The sequence below is a fragment of the Lepus europaeus genome, chromosome 2 (assembly GCF_033115175.1).
Source record: "Lepus europaeus isolate LE1 chromosome 2, mLepTim1.pri, whole genome shotgun sequence".
In the NCBI taxonomy this organism is placed as follows: domain Eukaryota; kingdom Metazoa; phylum Chordata; class Mammalia; order Lagomorpha; family Leporidae; genus Lepus; species Lepus europaeus.
The window spans coordinates 77,696,460-77,717,933 of NC_084828.1; the positions used below are offsets into that span (position 1 = coordinate 77,696,460).

The following is a 21,474-nucleotide window of genomic DNA, read 5'->3' on the forward strand; positions in this document are numbered from 1 at the left end:
TAAACTTGAATAAAAGGCTTGATAGTCAACTCAAACCAACATAAAAGAAAAAAATCATAAATGCATTGTAAAAATATACAGTGGAACAATTATATAAATGAGTGATTTCCCATTAGAATTAATTGATGACAGAGACAAAAAATATCTTTTAAGTGCTAGAGAAAAATAATTGTCAATCCAGAATTCCGTATCTAGAAAAAATATCATTCAAAACTTGTCATTAATATACCTGAACTATAAGAAACAGTGAAGAAATATTTAAAGCTGAAGGAAAATAATTCCAAGATTAGACATTTAGATATACAGTAAAAATGAAGAAAAAAATGAAGCACACTGAAAATAATAGATGGCTGAATGTAAAAGATTATTATATCTTAAATTCTTTAAAAATTAATTTACTCTTAAAATGTTTTGGGGTTTATAATGTGGTAAAATGAATAACATTAACATAAAGTATATAACAATATAAACACAAAGAGGTCTGTAAACAGAGCTACACTGTTGTAAGTTTCTCCATCATAAGAAAGGTTATGTAAGAGTAATTGTAGACTATGATGAATTAGAAATGCATATTATAATCCTTAACAACCACTACAAAAATTAAGCAAAGAGCTGTCACTTAGAAGCCAGAAATGATAAAAAGAGATACTAAGCATATTTGATTCTATCAAAAGACAGAAGAGAGCAACAGTATAAAAAGTGAACAGGAAATAAATTGAAAAGAAATAGGGAGTTGATACACATACCTAATGCCATCAAAAAGTACATTAAATTTAGATAGCACAAACATTAAAAAAAAGTAAAAGGCAGAGATTGTGAGAAAAGATTTTAAAATAAAAGACCCAATTATATGATGTTTAAAACAGATGGACCTTATGTGTAAGAACACAAATGGGTTGAAAGTAAAAGAAGAGCAAAAGAATTACATGAAAGTACTAACTCCAGAAAGCTGATATTGCTATATTGATATTTGGTGAACTGGACATCCAGTTAAGCAGATGGAAAGGAAGTTCAAATATATTAAAGATCTGGGCCAGCGCCCTGGCTTAACAGGCTAATCCTCCACCTTGCGGCGCCAGCACACCGGGTTCTAGTCCCAGTTGGGGCGCCAGATTCTATCCTGGTTGCCCCTCTTTCAGGCCAGCTCTCTGCTATGGCCCGGGAAGGCAGTGGAGGATGGCCCAAGTGCTTGGGCCCTGCACCCGCATGGGAGACCAGGAGAAGCACCTGGCTCCTGGCTTCAGATCAGCGAGATGCACTGGCCGCAGCGGCCATTGGAGGGTGAACCAACAGCAAAAAGGAAGACCTTTCTCTCTGTCTCTCTCTCTCTCACTATCCACTCTGCCTGTAAAAAAAAAAAAAAAAAAAAAAAAAAAAAAAGATCTGATCTGTGTCATGAGATATAAAAATTATATGCTTATATATTCCTAAAAAGAAATGTTCAAAATATATAAAGCAAAAGTATAATCCCCCCTATTAATAACTGATAAATGGACAAAAATTGGTAAGTCTTAGATTATAAAAATCTATGTATCTGTCTTAACCAAGTTGACCTGACATAGATACCTACACCATACAATTATAAATAGATTCTTTTTTTTTTTTTTTTTGACAGGCAGAGTGGACAGTGAGAGAGAGAGAGAGAAAGGTCTTCCTTTTGCCGTTGGTTCACCCTCCAATGGCCACCGCGGTAGCGCGCTGCAGCCGGCGCACCGCGCTGATCCGATGGCAGGAGTCAGGTGCTTCTCCTGGTCTCCCATGGGGTGCAGGGCCCAAGGACTTGGGCCATCCTCCACTGCACTCCCGGGCCACAGCAGAGAGCTGGACTGGAAGAGGAGCAACTGGGACAGAATCCAGTGCCCCAACCAGGACTAGAACCTGGAGTGCCAGCGACGCAGGCGCAGGATTAGCCTAGTGAGCCATGGCGCCAGCCCAAAAATATATTCTTTTCAAGCACAATGGTTCTTTAAAAAGTTCTCGGAAAATGGAACTAAAAGGTAAGTTTATTTTGGCACAAAAAATTTTGAAATCCATGCATAGTTTTTTCATAATGTGCATTTTCGTGAACTTTTTGACAACCATATGCATGGATTTCAAATTTTTTATACTAAAATTAACTTATCTTTTAATTCTATTTCCTACAAACTGAAACACCCTTGTGAAAATGTAAAATTCACAAGGACAGGCTGGACCATAAAATAAGTTATAATGAATCACAAATGATTGAAGTCAAGCAGACTATCTTCTCTTACTATAAAAGAAATTAAATTAAAAAGTCATAAAAGAAATTATATTTAAAAGTCATAAAAGAAATGTATCTGAAAATTGCCTAATGTTTGGAAATTAACACATTTCTAAATAGCTCATGGCTTAGAAACAAATCATGAGATGCTGCTAAAACAGTGCTGCTTGGAGGAGAGTTTAGAATATTGTATGTGTGTAAAAGAAAAAGATTGCAAACTCTTTAGCTTCTTTTTTAGATTAAAAATAGAAGAGCAATGAAACACAAATAAAGGAAATAGTAAAGGTCAGAAATCAGTGAGTTAGAAGTGAGTTGTTCAACAAAAGTACAAGAAAATTCTGCCATAGGATTAATGAAATCTATAAAGCCTTAAGAATTAACAAGAAAGAAAACATGAATAATTAATACTAGAAATGTAAATGGAAACATCACTATGAATTCTATAAGAAATAATAAATTAAGATTATGAACAAATATGTCTAGAAATTGACAAGTTATATGAAATTAAGAGATTCCATGAAAGGCAAAATCTAACAAAACTAATATCAAATATATTGGAGAATATAAATAACCTATCTATTAAAAATTTTTGAAATCAAAATTAAATATCCACAATCAAGAAAAATCTATAAACCCCGAGGCTGCAATGATTAATTCAAGCATCTAAGAGAAGATTAACACCAATCCTACACAAACACTTCCAGGGAATAGAAAAACAAGGAACTCTTTCCAACTGATTGTCAGAAGCCAGCAAGTACAATGTTGATAACCAAAAGTTGACAAAGACTATGCAATGAAGGAAAAATAGAGCCAAATCTTATTCAAGAACATAGATGCAAAAATCATAGATTTAATATTATTAGCAAATGGAAGGTAGATAAATATAAGAAAGATAAACCATCATAACCAAAGTGGATTTATTCTAGGAATGCAAGTTTAAAATTTGAAAATCAATATAAGAAAACTAATTAACATAGTGATCACTTAATACATGCAAAAACATTTTACAAATAGGACACTTATTTTTGATAAAAATCCTTAGCAAACCAGGAAAACAAGAAAATTTCCTCAGTTGAATAAATTCTATCAATTGAAGATCTACAAGTAACATCATACTTTATTTTGAAATATTGAATGTTTTTTCCCTAAAATCAGTTAACAAGAAAATAATATTCATTGTCATCATTATTCAGTGTTGTAGTTGATGACCTTATAATGGCAAAAAACACATTTTACAATGTTCCTAAATATTGGAAATAAAATATTAAAATTCTGTCAGTGATTTAATGGCATATAAGAAAAACCCAGGGGGTTGGCTCTGTGAAGCCACCAATTTCAGTGCTGGCATCCCATATGGGTGGGTCCCAGCTGCTCCACCACTGATCCAGCTCTTTGATATGGCCTGGGAAAGCAGTAGAAGTTGGCCCAGTCCTTGGGCCCTTGAACCTTCATGGGAGACCTTGAAGAAGCTCCTGGCTCCTGGCTTTGGATCTGCCCAGCTCCAGCAGTGGAGAAGTAGGAAGTGAACCAGTGGATGGAAGACCTCTGTCTCTCTCTGCCTCTGCCTCTCTGTAACTCTGACTTTCAAACAAATAAATAAATCTGGAAGGAAGGAAGACAAACTCAGAGGAATCTACAAAAAAAGCTGCAAAACTGTTGAGTAAATTTAGCAAGTTTGAAGAATACATGTCAGTATTCAGGAAATTTTATGTCAAAATTGAATTAATAGATAATTTTATTGTGCAAAAAATTTTGAAATCCATGCATAGGTATTTTAAAATATTTATTTTCCTTAAACTTTTGAGGACTCTTCATGTGCATTGATTTTAAACATTTTTGCACCAAGATAAACATATCTTAAATTCCATTTTTCCTTGAACTTTTTTAAGTTCCCTTGCATTAAAACCAATTATTTCTATGTAATAGCTGCAAAAAAGGGAAAATGAACTTTTAAAAAAATATCATGTATAGGATAAACTTTCAGATGGTAGCCTGAGGAACACCACAGAGCCATTCCCTAGGAAAAAAAAAAAAAAAAAAAGCTGGTGGAAAGTATTTTTAAAAAAATAAATTTAACTCTCTAGAAATAGTCCCAAAGCCATATAGCAAATAAAGAAACATTTATTCTAAGAAATCTACAGAAACTTGGTAAAAACAGTGACAGTCTGTAGCACTTGAGCCACAACCCGTTCAATTCCTTTCCCCCTCCAGGTTTGCCAGCATTTCTCATCCCCTCCAACACCAAGTTGAAGAGGCCTAATTCCTGGTAAGTGTGACCTAGAGGTCAGAGGCTCCTTTTACCTACCCATCCCCCATTCATAAGACAGAGCCCTTTCTCAGATGTGGCAAGTCAAAAATACTAAGGCCTTGACTGCCTTCACTTCATCTTGTTCTAGCAAAGGTTTTAATTCAGAAAAGATAAGCTGAGAAAAAACAGAAGTCATCACCATTGCCAAGGACCCATAATGATGTCTCAGAGGTTTTGTCCAGTGGGAGAGGCACTCTAGAAGAATAAAGAGATCTAAAGATTTCCCAAAGTGAACCAGCTTGTTTTGAAAACGAAGGATGAGGAGGTTTAAGGCTAAGAGTGCCCTCAAGATCAATGGAGAATTCATTGGCAATTAATTTAGAAGAGGCTGATAGCTTCTCTTGATTTAGTGTTGTTTAATTAAACTAAACCATGGATGATAGTTTAACAGTGAGAAGCAAGGAAAGAAACAGCTAAGCCCTTTTAGGATTTAAACAAAACTCAAAGACTAGCATCAAGAATGACATTTCACCAAATGTAATCAGGTCAGGATGATCAATATGTTACAGGATGTTGTCAAAAACAATAGCACAATCACCTATGATTGTGGGTCCTAATAGCGGTATGTGACCTAAAAGAAGCAGACCCCTTGACAGATCAAGGGAAAAGATAGTTAAACACAACCCTGATAAAACCATTCCTATCCCAAAGTGCTGTGTGTAAACTGAGGGCTATTGCTCTACAAAAGGAGCACCCAAATCTTCACAATGTAGTGAAGATGTTCTAAAATACTATAGCCAAGTCACTAAATAAGTAAAACAATAAAAACAAGAACTGTACAAATGGGGGGGATAAATTAACACTTATTACCCAGAAAGGCTACAGTATATTACCTAAAATGTCCATTTCTCAATAGTTAATTATGAGACATACAAAAAACAAACAAAAGAACAGGAAATTGTTACTCATTCACAGGAAAAAAAAAAAATCAAAACAGAAATTGCCTGTGAGAAGCCCCAGATGTTGGTTTTAACAAATTAAGACTTCACAGTGTTATGCCCAGTTCAGTTGTCCCCAAAGACCACCAAGGAGCCGATACCGCTGTAAAGCTCCACGAGAGTTTTATTGCAGGTCCAGGCCTGGACTCTCAATCAACACTGACGCAGCGGGTCTGAATTGAGAGCCCCGACCCTTCAGTTAACAGGATTTTTATAGGGTTTTCAGAGACATTCTATACATCATGGTACCATTTAGCAAATCATCTCATCCCACGGGAAATTCAAAGGACATCTCTTAGAATTGATTAGGGCATCCAGTGGCGGGAACAGACCTACTAAAGGTGGCTGGATGGCTTTGGGGTTGATGCCTTTTTAATTGATTGGCCGAAGCATAGGGTCCGAACTGCTGGGGTGTATGTGCCGAACTGCAGGGTCTCAGGAAGCTATTAATGACCTTATCTGCCCTAAGAAGACACCAGGAACTCTAGGTATTTCTCTGTTATCTGCTAATCGGCTGTTGCTAGGAGAGTTTACTACAAGGGGAGTTCATTTATTTACTTTTAGGAGCTTCTGGCTTAAGGTTCAGGGCCTGGTCAAGCCCAAGTTACAAGATGGAGGCCTAATTTAAAATAGTTAAACCTTGATCCAGGCTCAGGTCTTACAATAGCAGCCACTATAAATATGTTTAAAGAAACTAAAAGCTACCATGCTTAACAAAGTGAGGGAAGCTGTGATGACAGTGTCTCCATAGAATACAGAATATTAATCTAGAGACAGAAATTATAAGAAGAACCAAATAGAAATTCTGGAATTAAAAAGTACAATAAAAGGGGTCTTGAAAGTCTATGGAAAATGCATATTACGAAAGTACTATACATGGATTTCAAATTTTTTTTGCGCCAAAACTATCTTTTAATTCCATTTTCCCTTGAACTTTTTGAAGTACCTGTATATGTGAAAAGACAAATTCACTAAACAGATTTCAGCTAACAGAAATAAGGAAGAGCAAGCTAAAATATAGATTATTAGAGACTTTATTTCCTGAAGGACAGAGGAAAAAAATGTATGAAGAAAACTAAAGCCTCAAAGAAATGTGGGTTACCATTAAGTATACCTGCTTGAACCTATAAGTTTTATCAAAATCAAAGATTCAGAAAAAAGCAAAATAATACTTGCAAGAGATAATGACTGAAAACTTCAACAAATTGATGAAAGTCATTAATAGTCACTCCTGAGAAGTTTAATGAACTCCAACAGGGATCAATGTAAAACTGTCCACAATCAGACATCATCTTAAATATACTGAAAGGCAAAGACAAAGAGAAAATCTTGAAACAAGTAAAAGAAAAATGACTTGTCACATACAAAAGAACTCTAGTAAGACAACAGCTAATCAGAAATAGTAGAGCCCAGTTGTCAGTGAGATAGTATATTCAAAGTGGAAAAAAAAAAACCTGTGAACCATGAATCTTGCATCCAGAAAAACTGCCTTTCAAAAATTCAGGTAAGATAGACATTTCCAGATAAACAAAAATAGACAATTTGTAGCTAGCAAAGCCACTTTCTAAGAAATACTACAGGGCCGGCGCCCTGGCTCACTAGGCTAATCCTCCGCCTTGCAGCGCCGGCACACTGGGTTCTAGTCCCTGTCGGGGCACTGGATTCTGTCCCGCTTGCCCCTCTTCCAGGACAGCTCTCTGCTGTGGCCAGGGAGTGCAGTGGAGGATGGCCCAAGTGCTTGGGCCCTGCACCCCGTGGAAGACCAGGATAAGTACCTGGCTCCTGGCTTTGGATCAGCGCGGTGCGTTTGGAGGGTTGAACCAACGGCAAAAGGAAGACCTTTCTCTCTGTCTCTCTCTCTCTCTAAAGCTATTTATAAAACAGCATATGTCATTGTTACTTTGGGATCAGTTACATAAAGAAATGATACAAATGTTTTAATAGAACAAAAGAAATTGGGAGAACAAAATTGTATTTGAATAAACAGATAATACCAGTCAGTAACTTTGATGCCTTAGAACAAAGGGAACCAGAAATGGTAAATTAGAAAGTTAATCTGCAAGCATTTTAAATATATACTTACAAATAATCAACACCTTCTCACTTTGTTAGTTTATGTAATCTTATATCTTTTAATAATTAGAACATTGTTTTACTTTATAGCGTATATTTATAGTACATATATCAGTAATAGCACACAAGAAAGAATGGAGCTATTAAATAATGAATTTTCTGTATCTCATTGGAACTCAGGCTACATCTGAAGTAGATTCGGATAAGATGTATATGGTAAATCCTGGAGAAAACACCAGGAAAACTCCAAATAATATAGTGAAAGATTTGTTAACGGAATTCAAATGCTGAACTAGAAAATATTTACTTAATACCACGCAAAGAAGTAAAGAAGCATAGAGAAAAAAAGATATAGAAATATAGAAAAGCAAAATGAAAAATGACAAGTATAACCTGATAATATGAATAACATTACACAGGGAGAGATTACATAATCGATTCAATGGATACAGATTGTGAGTCTGATTTTTTTTTTAAAAGAAATCAAGATCTTGATATATTCTGCCAGCAGGAGATATATTTTACATTCAAAGATATAAATAGATTGAAAACAAAAGAATGGAAAAGATCATGTAAATGACAACCATAAGAAAGCTTGAGTTACTATTCTAATAGACTTTAAAGCAAAAATCAAAATATTATCAGTCAATAAGCTGTAACAATTATAAATGCATGTACCTAACAAGAGTTGCAGAAAACATGAAGCAATACCTGACAGTATCAAAAGGAGAAGTAAACAATTCAACATTAATTGTTGGAAATTCCAATACCTCACTTTCTCCAATATATATAAGATCATCAAAAATAAAACATAAGACTTCAAAAATGGTATGTACAAAAGTTACATTTGCAGAAAAAAATCACTTAAATGGAGGAAAATACTGTATTTATGGGTTGGAAGATGAAATTTTTAAAATTTTTATCCCACCAACCTAGACAAAGCAATTCTAAAATTTATATGGAATTGCAAAGGATCTAGAATAGCTAAATACTTTCGGGAAATAACAAGATGGAAGAATCCATTACCTGATTTCAAGATGGACTGTAAAATTACATTAATTATAGTGTGGTGGTCAATACGAAAGACAAAACAATGATTATAGAATAGACAGCCCAGAAATAGACCCATTCATGTATGGTAAATCTATTTTTAACCAAGTCACCAGTAAAAATCAATGAAGAAATGAACATTTTTTTAAAAAACTAATGATGAAAGAAATTGGAGGGAGTGCAGGGAATGAACTTTCATCCATACCTCATGTAATAACCATAAATTACCTTGGAATGAATTACATAAAAATAAAAGTGAAAAAGTGTAATCTTCTGGAAGAAAACAAAGAATGTTATCATCATGACCATGGAGTTTGCAATGATTACTTAGACAGGAATCAAAAAGAAATTAAAACGAAAGAAAAAAAAGATAAATTATCCTTCAAGTAAATTTCTGCTCATCAAAAGATACAATTAAGAAAATGAAAGCTAAGTCACATAGTGGGATAAATTATTCACAGTGCCTACTTCTGACAAAGGACACTTCCTGAAAATATAGAAAGAATTCCTACAGCAGAATGACAAGTACTCCAGCAGAAAAAAAAATGAGCCAAAGACTTACTCTCTCATGTTTTTGTATCTTTGAAGTTTTCTATAGGGAAAACTATTACTTCTAGAAAAAAAATATTTAAATGGTGATTGTTTTAAATGGTTATATAAGATTAAATGGTGACTATAAAATATTTAATGTTGGCTTTGGATATACTGTAAGTTGACACATGGAAATGTTATTAGACCCACACTGAGCAGGAAATCAGGTGAATTCTGAAGGAACTAGGGAAAACAACAGAGTCAATAGCCAAGTAAAGAAATAGAAAACTTACTGTTTTTCAGATAAATGAAGCTTAGCTCTTAAACCACCAAATCTTTGACTTTAAAATTTTGAGGAAATTCTTTCTGGTTTATACTTTCTTGATTGTTAAATATCTTGCATTGAGCAAATCCAGCTCACTTAAGCTCTTAGCTGCATAACCTTGAGAGAATTTATGTAAAAGTCTCTCTGCCTTGGTTTTCTTATCTGTGCAATGGAAATAACTATATAGCCTCTCTTATAGTTTTCTTAAGTGTGAAAGGGATGATTTATATAAAGTATGTATCAAAGTATTAGGTAAAAATAATAAATATTAGTTTTTACTACAAAGAACATGTGTAACATTAGGCATTGAGTAAATTTGTGTGACTCAAAACTTACACTGATGTCCTAAAAATCTGAGAATTATAAAACACCCCTCTCCATTAAATGGTCCCAGATCACTCATTAGTCATTATAGTTCTATTTATTCATTGTTATTCAAACTTATTTTTCTAAATAGTTCTGGTTCTAATAGTCTCTGTTGGCTATCAGATAACAAAGCTATTTAAGTCAGTAAATTTTCAAATAGTAGTCTGGGATATTTCCATAGCAACTCTTTTAACTAATATGTATTGCTTAGTTATTTATGTATCCTATCCATTTAATATCTTAAAGGTAAAGACAGTGTCCAAGATATTTTAGGTTGACAAATGTCTACTTCCAGATTAATAGTAATACTTACATCAGTAAATAGTATAAAGATAGTACTATAACTAGAAAATTAAAGGTTATATGAGAATTAAAAGTCTTGCAAATTTTTAGTGAATTAAGAAATAAAGCAAACAATAAGCTTTGCAGTTGCTGCTATAAGTTCTGTGAGCTACTGAAATGATAACATACTATGTAAAAATTTGTATAGTTATATCATGCTTAATAACATTTCAGAAAGAATAGACCACAAATACAACAGTAGTCCTGCAAGAATATAATAAAGCTGAAAAGTACCTTTTGCCTCGTTTCTTATAATACCTTTTCTAAGTTTACATATGGAAATGCTTACCATATTACAATTACCGATAGTACTCATTATACTAACATATTGTGCAGATTTGTAGCCTAGGCATGATCGGCTAAACCATATAGCCTATGTGTGTAGTACGGTATACCATCTCTGATTTGTTAAAATGCTCTATGATCTTTCTGCATTGACAATATTGACAGTCTCCATCATTAAACAATGCATGATTGTACTGTGAATTGTGAGTTCTCTTCAAACTCTGTCATAAATTAGTTCTGTGACCTGGAATAAATAGCTTAAACTCTTTGAATGTAAAGTTCTCATTTATAAAAAGTAAGGGCTGAGCTAGATGATCACAGTGAGCCTTTTCAGTTCCAGTTATATGATTTGAGGAGACTTATCACAAGTTTACTGGTAAAAATAACATTACGACAAGGATGAGGGGAATGAATATTAGCATAGATAATTGTGATCATTGACAGTAATACTGAAGTATTTCTGGTTACGAGGATTTAACATTAAAATGAAAACTCTGAGTATTTCTTCACAAACTAAGAAGTATATGAAATGTTCTAACAAGGATAGGATGAGGAATAGCATTTTACAAATGTCAAAGGAATACAGACTGGCAGACACTGAGAATTAACGAAATACTTATCCTTGTACTTGTCAGGAAAGTCATGGAATAGAAAGAAATATTAGAAACAAGAGAAGGATGTAATACTTATTATAGGAGGGGATTTGATACCATTTAATAAATCAGTATAATACACAATACTGCATTTTATATATAATAGTTGATTTGTAGAATCTCTTTAAAGATATTATGAAAGCCAATAATTGTATCTTCTGAAAATAGATTGGATAAGGTGTTTTTAAGGCCCCCTTCTAACTATTCTTATTCTCTCTTTTCTGATAAAATTGGGTCATTTCTTAAAGTAGCTATTTCATACAAAAACAGAAAAAAATTGTATCTTTTCACCATACATGTTTAATTGCCCTTTGTATGCCAATTATTATTATTTCCTACTTATTTAATTTTCAGGATTGGTGACGTAACATGAGCATGGAAAGTAATTTTCATGGGGGTAGGGGAAGGGAGCCTTTCTAAACTTACAGGAATTAAGAAATAAGCATTACCTACAAAGTGCTAGCAATATCATTTTTCTGTTCTTGTATTTTCAGGTTTAACTGAGCTGAATGACAGTCCTGTTCCCCTGGAACTTGAGCGCTGCAAGTCTCCCACTTCAGGTAAACATGAATGGGATTTTTCACATTTGTGGTAACTCACTACAATAATATTTTGCTTTATTTCCATAATTCTTATAGTGTTAAATTCATAATTTTAGTAGTTATAATTCAGTTTCTAAATTTAAGTGGAAGCAAATTTCCCCTAAAAATCATGTAGAAAGAAGTGACTATGAAAATATTTTGGCCACAAAATGAAGATCAGAAGTTCAAGTGCAATACTTTTGAAGATATTTTAAAGGTAGTCATTTCACAGATACATTGATAATGTTTATTAGGTATCAAATAAAAGATATACAGAAACTGTCATCTTATAGCCAGAACTAAGTTAGTGGGGAATATTATACTATAGGTACAGGAGCAAATGACTCCATTCCGCTGAAACCACACTTTGGAGACATTTATATTTATTAACAAAGACAAATGTTAATAAAATACGGTGTAAATTAAACCATCATGATAAAGCATGCTTCTTTAAAACATATTTAAAATAAAAGATTTCTAGGGAAAAAAAGAGGAACAGAAAAAATATGAGGAGAAATATCCCTAGGGCTAAATCTAAAATATGTGAATAAAAAATTAATGGAACATATGTTTGGTTTGTGGGATTTACGAGTGATTTACTTATGGTTTTAATTTTTATTTTTATGATATTTTGATAGTCTATAATGAATATACAATTATGTGTAAATTGTTCATCACCAAAAGTATTAGGTATATTTTTGATACTATATTGTAAGTCTTTATTTAAGGAATATCTAAAAATTATAATTCTTTTTAATTTACATTCTTTTATTTGAACTTCATACAAATTTATAAACATTTTATAATGTCTTTACAAAGCAATGAAGTTGAACATGAAACATTTCTTCAGTTAACTCCTTAAAAGTTGTTAGATCTTTATCCTTCTTCAAGAACATAGGCTATACATGTAGGTATGTCCTGTATATATTTTCTTTAGTCTTAATGTTTAATCCTTATTTTGTTGTTTTTATAATCATTTTAGAGACTCATAAATTTAGGCTTCATTTTACATTCTCGTTGGTATTAATACATTTATTAACCCACACCTACACTATCACAGATATATTTCAAGCTTGTATATTTGCTTTCCATCTCTCCCTTTTATAATTCATGTTGAGCATCATGTTCCAAAATCAGTCTTCTTAGAAGATCAATTTGATTTATTTCCCCAATGTCATAAATAATTAATATAAAATATAATTCAACATCCAATATCAAATTTGCATACCTTGATATCAAATTCTCATCAGTAATAATATATGAATAATAATACATTTATATGATTCAACATCAAGAGAAAAATTTAACTCTTCTTCTCATCAGGTTTTGACACATTGTTTCCATCTTCCTGAAAAAGAAACTTTATTATTAATTTCTTATCCTTCCAGGTAATTTGTGTTTATAAACAAACAAAAAACATTCTTTCTGGCTTTCTGTTTTATAAACTTTCTAATATCAGGATATTTTATCTTAAAATGTACCTTTGTCTTTCCAATTCATTATAAAACACTCATCCTTTTCCATCACTGTGTGATATTAAAATGATGCATTTACTATAATTTATTTCAACTGTTTACCTGTACCTGTGACAGGGCATTTAGTTTGCTACCAATCTTCTGCAATTACAAACAATGCTACAGGGACTAACTTTGTTATACAATTTATTTTAAATGTATGAGTAGCTATGCAAGAAATTCCTAAAATTAGAGTTGGTATCAAGGAGTATATGCCTTTATAATAAATAAACATACTCTCAAATTCTTCTGAACATTTGCAACAGTTTTGTGTCCTGGTAATAATATGCAAATATTTTTTACCAATTTTTTCTAATTTTGCGTTTAATAAGTAAAATGATATGTCGATGTTGTTACTATCTTCCTTTCACAAAAATGGTGTTGAGTATTTTCCTAAGAGCTGTTTAAATTTTTTTCTGTGAATCACGGATGTATACACCTTCCTATTTTATGTAAAATTGTTTGTCCTCTTCCTATCAATTTGTGCAATTGATTCATAAATTAAGGATGTTAGTCCTTTGTAACATGAGAATCAAATATTTTTCTCAATTTAACTTTTAACTTTGCTTGTGATACTTTTCCTTTAGTGGTCTTCTTTCCTTATGCCCAACAGTTTAAATAATTGGGACCATCATTTACTGTTTTGGTAAAATCCCCTATCAAATAATTTGCCCTTAAAATTTTTTATGTATTCTTTCTCATTAAAGAAAAACGTCTTCATTATGGAAATTTTACAAATATAATGCATGAATTTTGGGTTCTATTTTTCTTTAACTGAACCCTCTAAGAATTCATTTTTTTATTTTTTCTAGTCTCGAACATGAGGTTTTACTTTGTTTTTATTTTTAATTTACTAATTTCTACTTTTATCTCTATTATTCTGTTTTTTAAGATTTATTTTTCCTTTTCAACTTTTTGTTAATTTATATTTATTATTTCTAACATATCAACATATAATTTTCTCTTTGAAATCTCATTCAATATATTACATAGTTTTCATAAGTTGTGATTTCATTAGTATTATTTTCTATTTAATGGGCAATCTGTTTATATTAAAATCAATAGTTATTTAAGGCAAATATGTAACATTAAGTATCTATAAGTATTACCTTATTGAACTCTTATTAACTTATTTAACTCTTTCATGTCCTTGCTTATATTTTGATTACTTTGACCTGTAAAAGGTGGAGAATGGGCAAATTAAAATGTTGTATTAATAATGTGTTTGATTCATTTTCTTTGTATCTCCTGTATTTTTATTTTTAAGAATATATGTGCTGCCTTATTTTATGTTTTGATGTCTATAAAAGTGTCTACATTTTTTTCCCATTTGATTTTTCTTTTTTTCCTTTTGATATAGCTTTAAATTTACAAAACAAAAATTGAAAAATAGTGGTACAAAGAGTCCCCATAGAACCCTCAGCCAATTTCCCTTATTATTAATAACTCATATTAGTATATTTGTGACCATTAATGAACCACACTCAGATTCTCCTATTTTTTTAATTCAAACTCCCACCACCCCCACCCTCTGGTAATCAACATTTGTGTTCACAGTAAACCTTTGTTTTTGTTTTTGTTTTTTATTTTATCTCCCACATAATAGAACATGCAGTACTTGCCTCTCAGTGTCTGGCTTATTTCACTCAACATGGTATACTCTAGTTCTATAGACTTTGTTACAAATTACAGGATTTTAATGTTTTCATGGCTGAATAGTATTCCATTGTGTGAGTATATATACCTGTGTGTGTGCAGGTGTCTCACATTTTCTTTTTTTTTTTTTAATATTTTTATTTATTCCAAAGGCAGAGTTACAGAGAGGCAAAAGGGGAGAGAGAGAGAGAGAGAGAGAGAGAGAGAGAGAGAGAGATGAGAAAGGTCTTCCATCCGCTGGTTCATTCCCCAGATGGCCGCAACAGCCAGAGCTGTGCCAATCTGAAGCCAGGAGCCAGGAGCTTCTTCCAGGTCTACCACACAGGTGCAGGAGCCCAAGGACTTGGGCCATCTTCTACTGCTATCCCAGCCACAGCAGAGAGCTGGATCAGAACTGGAGCAGCCAGGACTAGAACCGGTGCCCATATGGGATGCTGGCACTGCAGGCAGTGGCTTTACCCACTACACCACAGCACTGGACCCTCACATTTTCTTAACCATTCTTCTGATAATGGACATGTTGGTTGATTTCATAGTTTAGCTATTGTGAACAGTGCTGTTATAAACATTGTTGTACAGCAGTCTGTTTGATACATTGAGTTTATGTCTTTTGGATATAGTAGTGAGATTGCTGAATCATGTGACAGTTCCGTTTCTAGTTTTTTCTTTAAAAAATATCCATATTCTTTTCCATAGTAGCTGTACTAAAATTTATGTTCCCACCAATAATGCATAAGAGTTTTCCTTTCACCACATACTCCTCTGCATTGTTACTTTCTTCCTTTTTTTTTAAAACTTTTATTTAGTAAATATAAATTTCCAAAGCACAGTTTATGGATTACAATGGCTTCCCAACCCCATAACTTCCCTCCCACACGCACCCCTCACATCTCCCGCTCCCACTCCCATTCCATTCACGTCAAGATTCATCTTCATTCATCTTTATATACAGAAGATCTATTTAGAATATATTAAGTAAAGATTTCATCAGTTTGTACCCACACAGAAACACAAAGTGTAACATACTGTTTCAGTACTAGTTATAGCATTACTTTACATTGGACAACACATTGAGGACAGATCCCACATGGGACGTAAGTACACAGTGACTCCTATTGTTGACTTAACAATTTGACACTCTTGTTTATGGTGTCAGGAATCTCCCTAGGCTCTAGTCATGAGTTGCCAAGGCTATGGAAGCCTTTTGAGTTCATCAGCTCCGATCTTATTCAAACAGGGTCATAGTCAAAGTGGAAGATCTCTCCTCCCTTCAGAGAAAGGTACCTCCTTCTTTGATGGCCCCGTTCTTTCCACTGGGATCTCACTCGCAAAGATCTTTCATTTAGGTTTTTTGTTCTGTTTTGTTTTTTTGTTTTTCCGGAGTATCTTGGCTTTCCATGCCTAAAATACTCTCGGGGCTCTTGAGCCAGATCCAAATGCCTTAAGGGCTGATTCTGAGGCCAGAGTGTTGTTTAGGACGTCTGCCATTCTATGAGTCTCCTGTGTATCCTGCTTCCCATGTTGGATCATTCTCTCCCTTTTTGATTCTATCAGTTAGTATTAGCAGACACTTGTCTTGTTTGGGTGATCCCTTGGACTCTTAGACCTATCAGTGTGATCCATTGTGAACTGAAATTGATCACTTGGACTAGTGAGATGGCATTGGTACATGCCACCTTGATGGGATTGTATTGGAATCCCCTGGCACATTTCTAACTCCACCATTTGGGGCAAGTCCGATTGAGCATGTCCCAAATTGTACATCTCCTCCCTCTCTTATTCCTACTCTTAAATTTAACAGGGATCATTTTTCAGTTAAATTTAAACACCTAAGAATAATTGTGTGTTAATTACAGAGTTCAACCACCAGTACTAGAACAAAAATAAATACTAAAAGGGATAAAGTATTACATTGTACATCAATAGTCAGCACAAGAGCTGATCAAGTCACTGTTTCTCATAGTGTCCATTTGACTTCAACAGGTTTCCCCTTTGGTGCTCAGTTAGTTGTTGCCGATCAGGGAGAACATATGATATTTGTCCCTTTGGAACTGGCTTAATTCACTCAGCATAATGTTTTCCAGATTCCTCCATCTTCTTGCAAATGAGCGGATTTCATTGTTTTTGACTGCTGTATAGTATTATATAGAGTACATGTCCCATAGTTTCTTTATCCAGTCTACTGTTGATGGGCATTTGGGTTGGTTCCAGGTCTTAGCTATTGTGAACTGAGCTGCAATAAACATTAAGGTGCAGACCACTTTTTTGTTTGCCAATTTAATTTCCTTTGGGTAAATTCCAAGGAGTGGATGGCTGGGTTGTATGGTAGGGTTATATTCAGGTTTCTGAGGAATCTCCAGACTGACTTCCATAGTGGCTTAACCAGTTTGCATTCCCACCAACAGTGGGTTAGTGTCCCTTTTTCCCCACATCCTCTCCAGCATCTATTGTTGGTAGATTTCTAAATGTGAGCCATCCTAACTGGGGTGAGGTGAAACCTCATTGTGGTTTTGATTTGCATTTCCCTGATTGCTAGTGATCTTGAAAATTTTTCATGTGTCTGTTGGCCATTTGGATTTCCTCTTTTGAAAAATATCTATTGAGGTCCTTGGCCCATCTCTTAAGTGGGTTGTTTGTTTTGATGTTGTGGAGTTTCTTGAATTCTTTGTAGATTCTGGTTATTAATCCTTTATCTGTTGAATAGTAGCCATTGTGACAGGGATGAAATAATGTCTCATCATGGTTTTGTTTTGGGTTTCCCCAATTGGCTAGTGATACTGAGTTTTTTATCATATATTTGTTGTCCGTTTGAATTTCTACTTTTGAAAAACTGTTCAGATCCCTTTCCCATTTTTTAACTGGATTGCCTAGGCTGGTTGTTGAGTTTTTTGAGTAGCTGATATATTCTGAATATTAATCCTTTGTTGGAGAAGTATCTCTTTCTTTTGATAAGTACCTAGCAAATATTTTCTCTCATTCTGTTAGATATCTTTTCATACTATTGATTGTTTCCTTTACTGTGCATAAGCTTCTTAGTTTGATATAATCTATTCATCTAGTTTCACTTTTGTTGCCTGTGCTTTTGGGGTCTTACATAAGAAATCTTCACCTACAGAAGTGTCTTAGAGATTCTCCCCTGTTTCCTTCTAGGTGTTTTATTATAGTTTAGGTCTTAAATTTAGGTCTTTGGCCGGCGCCATGGCTCAATAGACTAATCCTCCACCTGCAGCACCAGCACCCCGGGTTCTAATCCCGGTTGGGGTGCCAAATTCTGTCCTGGTTGCTCCTCTTCCAGGCCAGCTCTCTGCTGTGGCCCGGAAATGCAGTGGAGGATGGCCCAAGTGCTTGGGCCCTGCACTCGCATGGGAGACCAGGAGAAGCACCTGGCTCCTGGCTTCGGATCAGCGTGGTGCACCCGCTATAGTGCACCAGCTGCAGCAGCCGTTGGGGGGTGAACCAACGGAAAAGGAAGACATTTCTCTCTGTCTCTCTCTCTCTCACTGTCTACTCTGCCTGTCCAAAAAAATAAAAATTTAGGTCTTTGATCCATCTTGAGTTGATTTTTGCATATGTTGAGATAAGATATATCCAGTTTTGCCAGCAACATTTATTGAAAAGACTATCCTTTCCTATCTATGTAAAATGAATTCTGTAAGTAATGCTATTGACCTGTTTAAGAGAAATAAGGGTATAATTTTCTATTCCATGATCTTCAAGAGGTCATAAAGGGGATTGCTGGGTGTCCTAGAGTGATAAACATTTAAGAAGTGCAAGGTGGGATGTGGGGTTGGGGACATGGTATGGCCTCTGCATTACAAAATAAAGCCCTGGATAGCCTCAAAAAAATAAAAAAGTAAAGAAGACTATCTCCAGTGTATATTCTTGGTGACTTTGTTTAAAATAATTAGTTGGAAATATGTAGATGGATTAATTTCTGAGTTCTATATTTTGTTTCATTCACCTGTGTATCCAACAAAGAAATTCTGCTATCTAGCATGTATGTGCAGAAATTTCTGATGCTGATGTAATTTATAGATCTATTCTTTTATTATTAATGCTTTATGTATGTTTTTTTAAGGAAAAATATTTTTCCACTTAAAAATCATAAAGCTACTTTTTCCATATTATCAACTATAAAGAAGCCTTATCGTTTTATCTTTCACATTTAAGTTGAGATTCCTTGTGGAATTTATTTCTGTGAATAATATGAGAAAGGAGTCAAGGTTCATTTATATCATTTAGGTATACAGTTGATAAATGCTACTTACGGGGAAATTAGCATTTCCCTTATTGCACTAAAATGGAATGTTTGCTACAAAGTTGTGGACTTCACTTTGTATGTATATGTGTGCATCTGTAGACTTCATTTTCTATTCTCTTGACATATTTTTCAATTTTTCATTTTTCAATCCCGAATTGGTTTCATTGCTGTAGCTTTCTTGTATTGCTCTCTGAGAGTGTAGATTGTCCAACTTTTTGTTTATGGTTCTTTTCAAAATTTTGATAGTTATTCTAAATTCTTTGTATTTCCATAGGACTTTCAGAAAGAATCCATCAGTTCACACAAAAAGATGCTTAAACCTGGGTTGTAGTTTCTTTGAATCTATAGATAACTGGGCATACTTAGCATATTCAGAAATACTGAGTTTTTCAGTCAATGTCTTTATATTTATGTGCTATCTTCTTTACTTTCTCTGAGAAGCTTGTTTAGTTTTCTTTGTAGAGGCCTTACAAATCTTTCATTAGACTGATTCCTTTGTATTTGATTTTTTATATTGTAAATGTTCCTTTATTTGTTTTTCTAATTGTAGCTAGAATATAAAAATAAAATAGTTAAATTTTTGTACATTGTTTTGTATCTAGTAAACAAATTATATTACTTATAAAATAGTTCACAAATTCCTCTGGATTAACCAATTATGTCTCCAGAGAAAATGACAGTTCTGTTTCTTCCTTCTATGAAAGAAATTGGCTAGGACATTCAATATAATGTTGAATAGTTGTGGTATTAATGAATAACCTTTCCTTGTTCCTAGTATCAGGCATATGGATTTCAGTATTTCATGATAAATTTTAATAATTATTTTGTTTTTGATAGACATCATCTTTTAGCCCTCTACTTATAATTTTTTTCTTTTATTAATGTTGAAAAACATCTTGAAATGCCATTAACACTATGCTTTTTTTACCCCAAGGCAAACTCAAAGGATTTTCTGTGCCCTTTATACTGTGCTACTTGGGATAGAAGTTGTCAACCATAAGATTCATCTATAACTTTAGTACCAACAATAGCAATTGTTATTTGTGTATCTCAGTATTACCCCCCCCCTTTTTAATGTATACATATAATTTAACAGTAATACTATTCTTGCCTTCTCTTTCTTCCATTTTTTTCCTTAGTGAGTTGTTTTCAAACTGAAGCCTGTATGAGAATCAGAAGGGTTTGTTAAAACCAACATGGCTATGCGCCAGCATCAGTAGGTCTTGGGTAGACCTGAATGCATTTCTAGCAAAATCACAGTTGTTTCTAATGCTTGTTATCTCTGGACCACTTGAGAACCATTTTCCTATAAAACTTCTAGAAAATATTTCATAGTAGTTAACTCTCCAGTATTATCTATTTTGAGATCTTAGACTCTCATTCCTTTAAATTTGCTAAAATCAGGGGGAAACATTGATGGAAGAATTTCTGAATAAGAGAAGTCAAGAATTAGTGAGTTCGGGAGCCCATAATCATACAGCTTTAATTTTTCTATGTGGATCTCAATTTTCTATTCCCATTAAAGTACAGGCAATATAGAGTAAAGATTCAGACCATTGAATATTTCCTTGAGCTTATGAAAGAGACTACAGTATGGATTGGGAACTGAAAGAATCCAACGCTGATGTGCCCACTGTCAGGATAATATAGTGCTTTTGTATTTTTTATATGATCAATTCATCAACAGATAATCTCATTTTCTATAGTTAGAAATTATCTTATCCACTAGAGATAAACTGCTGAACAACATAAACATACTCCATCATTAATGAAATTTAGAGTCTATCTATGGAAACAAACATTAAGCTAAGAATCATATAAATTATTAATTTATTATTAATACTTACATTAATTATTAATTATTTTAAGGGTATACAGTGCTTTTCCACTCACCAGGTAAGGCCATGCAGTTTGTGTACTGTGTGGTCTCACCTCCAAAGAAGATGAGTAATTGCTAACATTGTCCAGTTACTAGGAACAGAACTACAAGCCTAGAGAACTCACTAAGTCTTCATCTATAGCGTTATGTCATCCCAGAAAGTATGCATTTTTCTAAAATGTCTACTTGAAAATGTGCCTTTTTTTTCTAATCCTTAAATGAACATTTTATTTCTAAACTAGTTGGTTGCAAGTCTTAACACTACTTTTACTTTTATAGCCATCCATCATCATAATTCTCAGTGTATACAGTCTATAGTAGATTTATCATGATATCAAGTTCAAGTGAAGCATAGGGTGAGACAGATATTTATCTTTATTAAATATATCTTTATTAAAAAAGCATAGCATTTAGTAGCACAAAATACTGAGAAGGAGTACCCACTCTATTTTTCTCAGGTTTCAGTTGGA

General features: G+C 33.6%; 1 protein-coding gene across 4 annotated transcripts in view; it reads left to right on the plus strand.

The window, feature by feature from the left end:
- The window catches only part of STXBP5L (syntaxin binding protein 5L), a 443,316-nt gene that overhangs the window by 358,223 nt on the left and 63,619 nt on the right, over positions 1-21,474 (plus strand). For all 4 annotated transcript variants that reach the window (XM_062208715.1, XM_062208727.1, XM_062208721.1 and 1 more), the window contains one exon: positions 11,608-11,673. In XM_062208715.1, the coding sequence (XP_062064699.1) occupies positions 11,608-11,673 (66 nt within the window). The remainder of the gene's footprint in view (positions 1-11,607; positions 11,674-21,474) is intronic.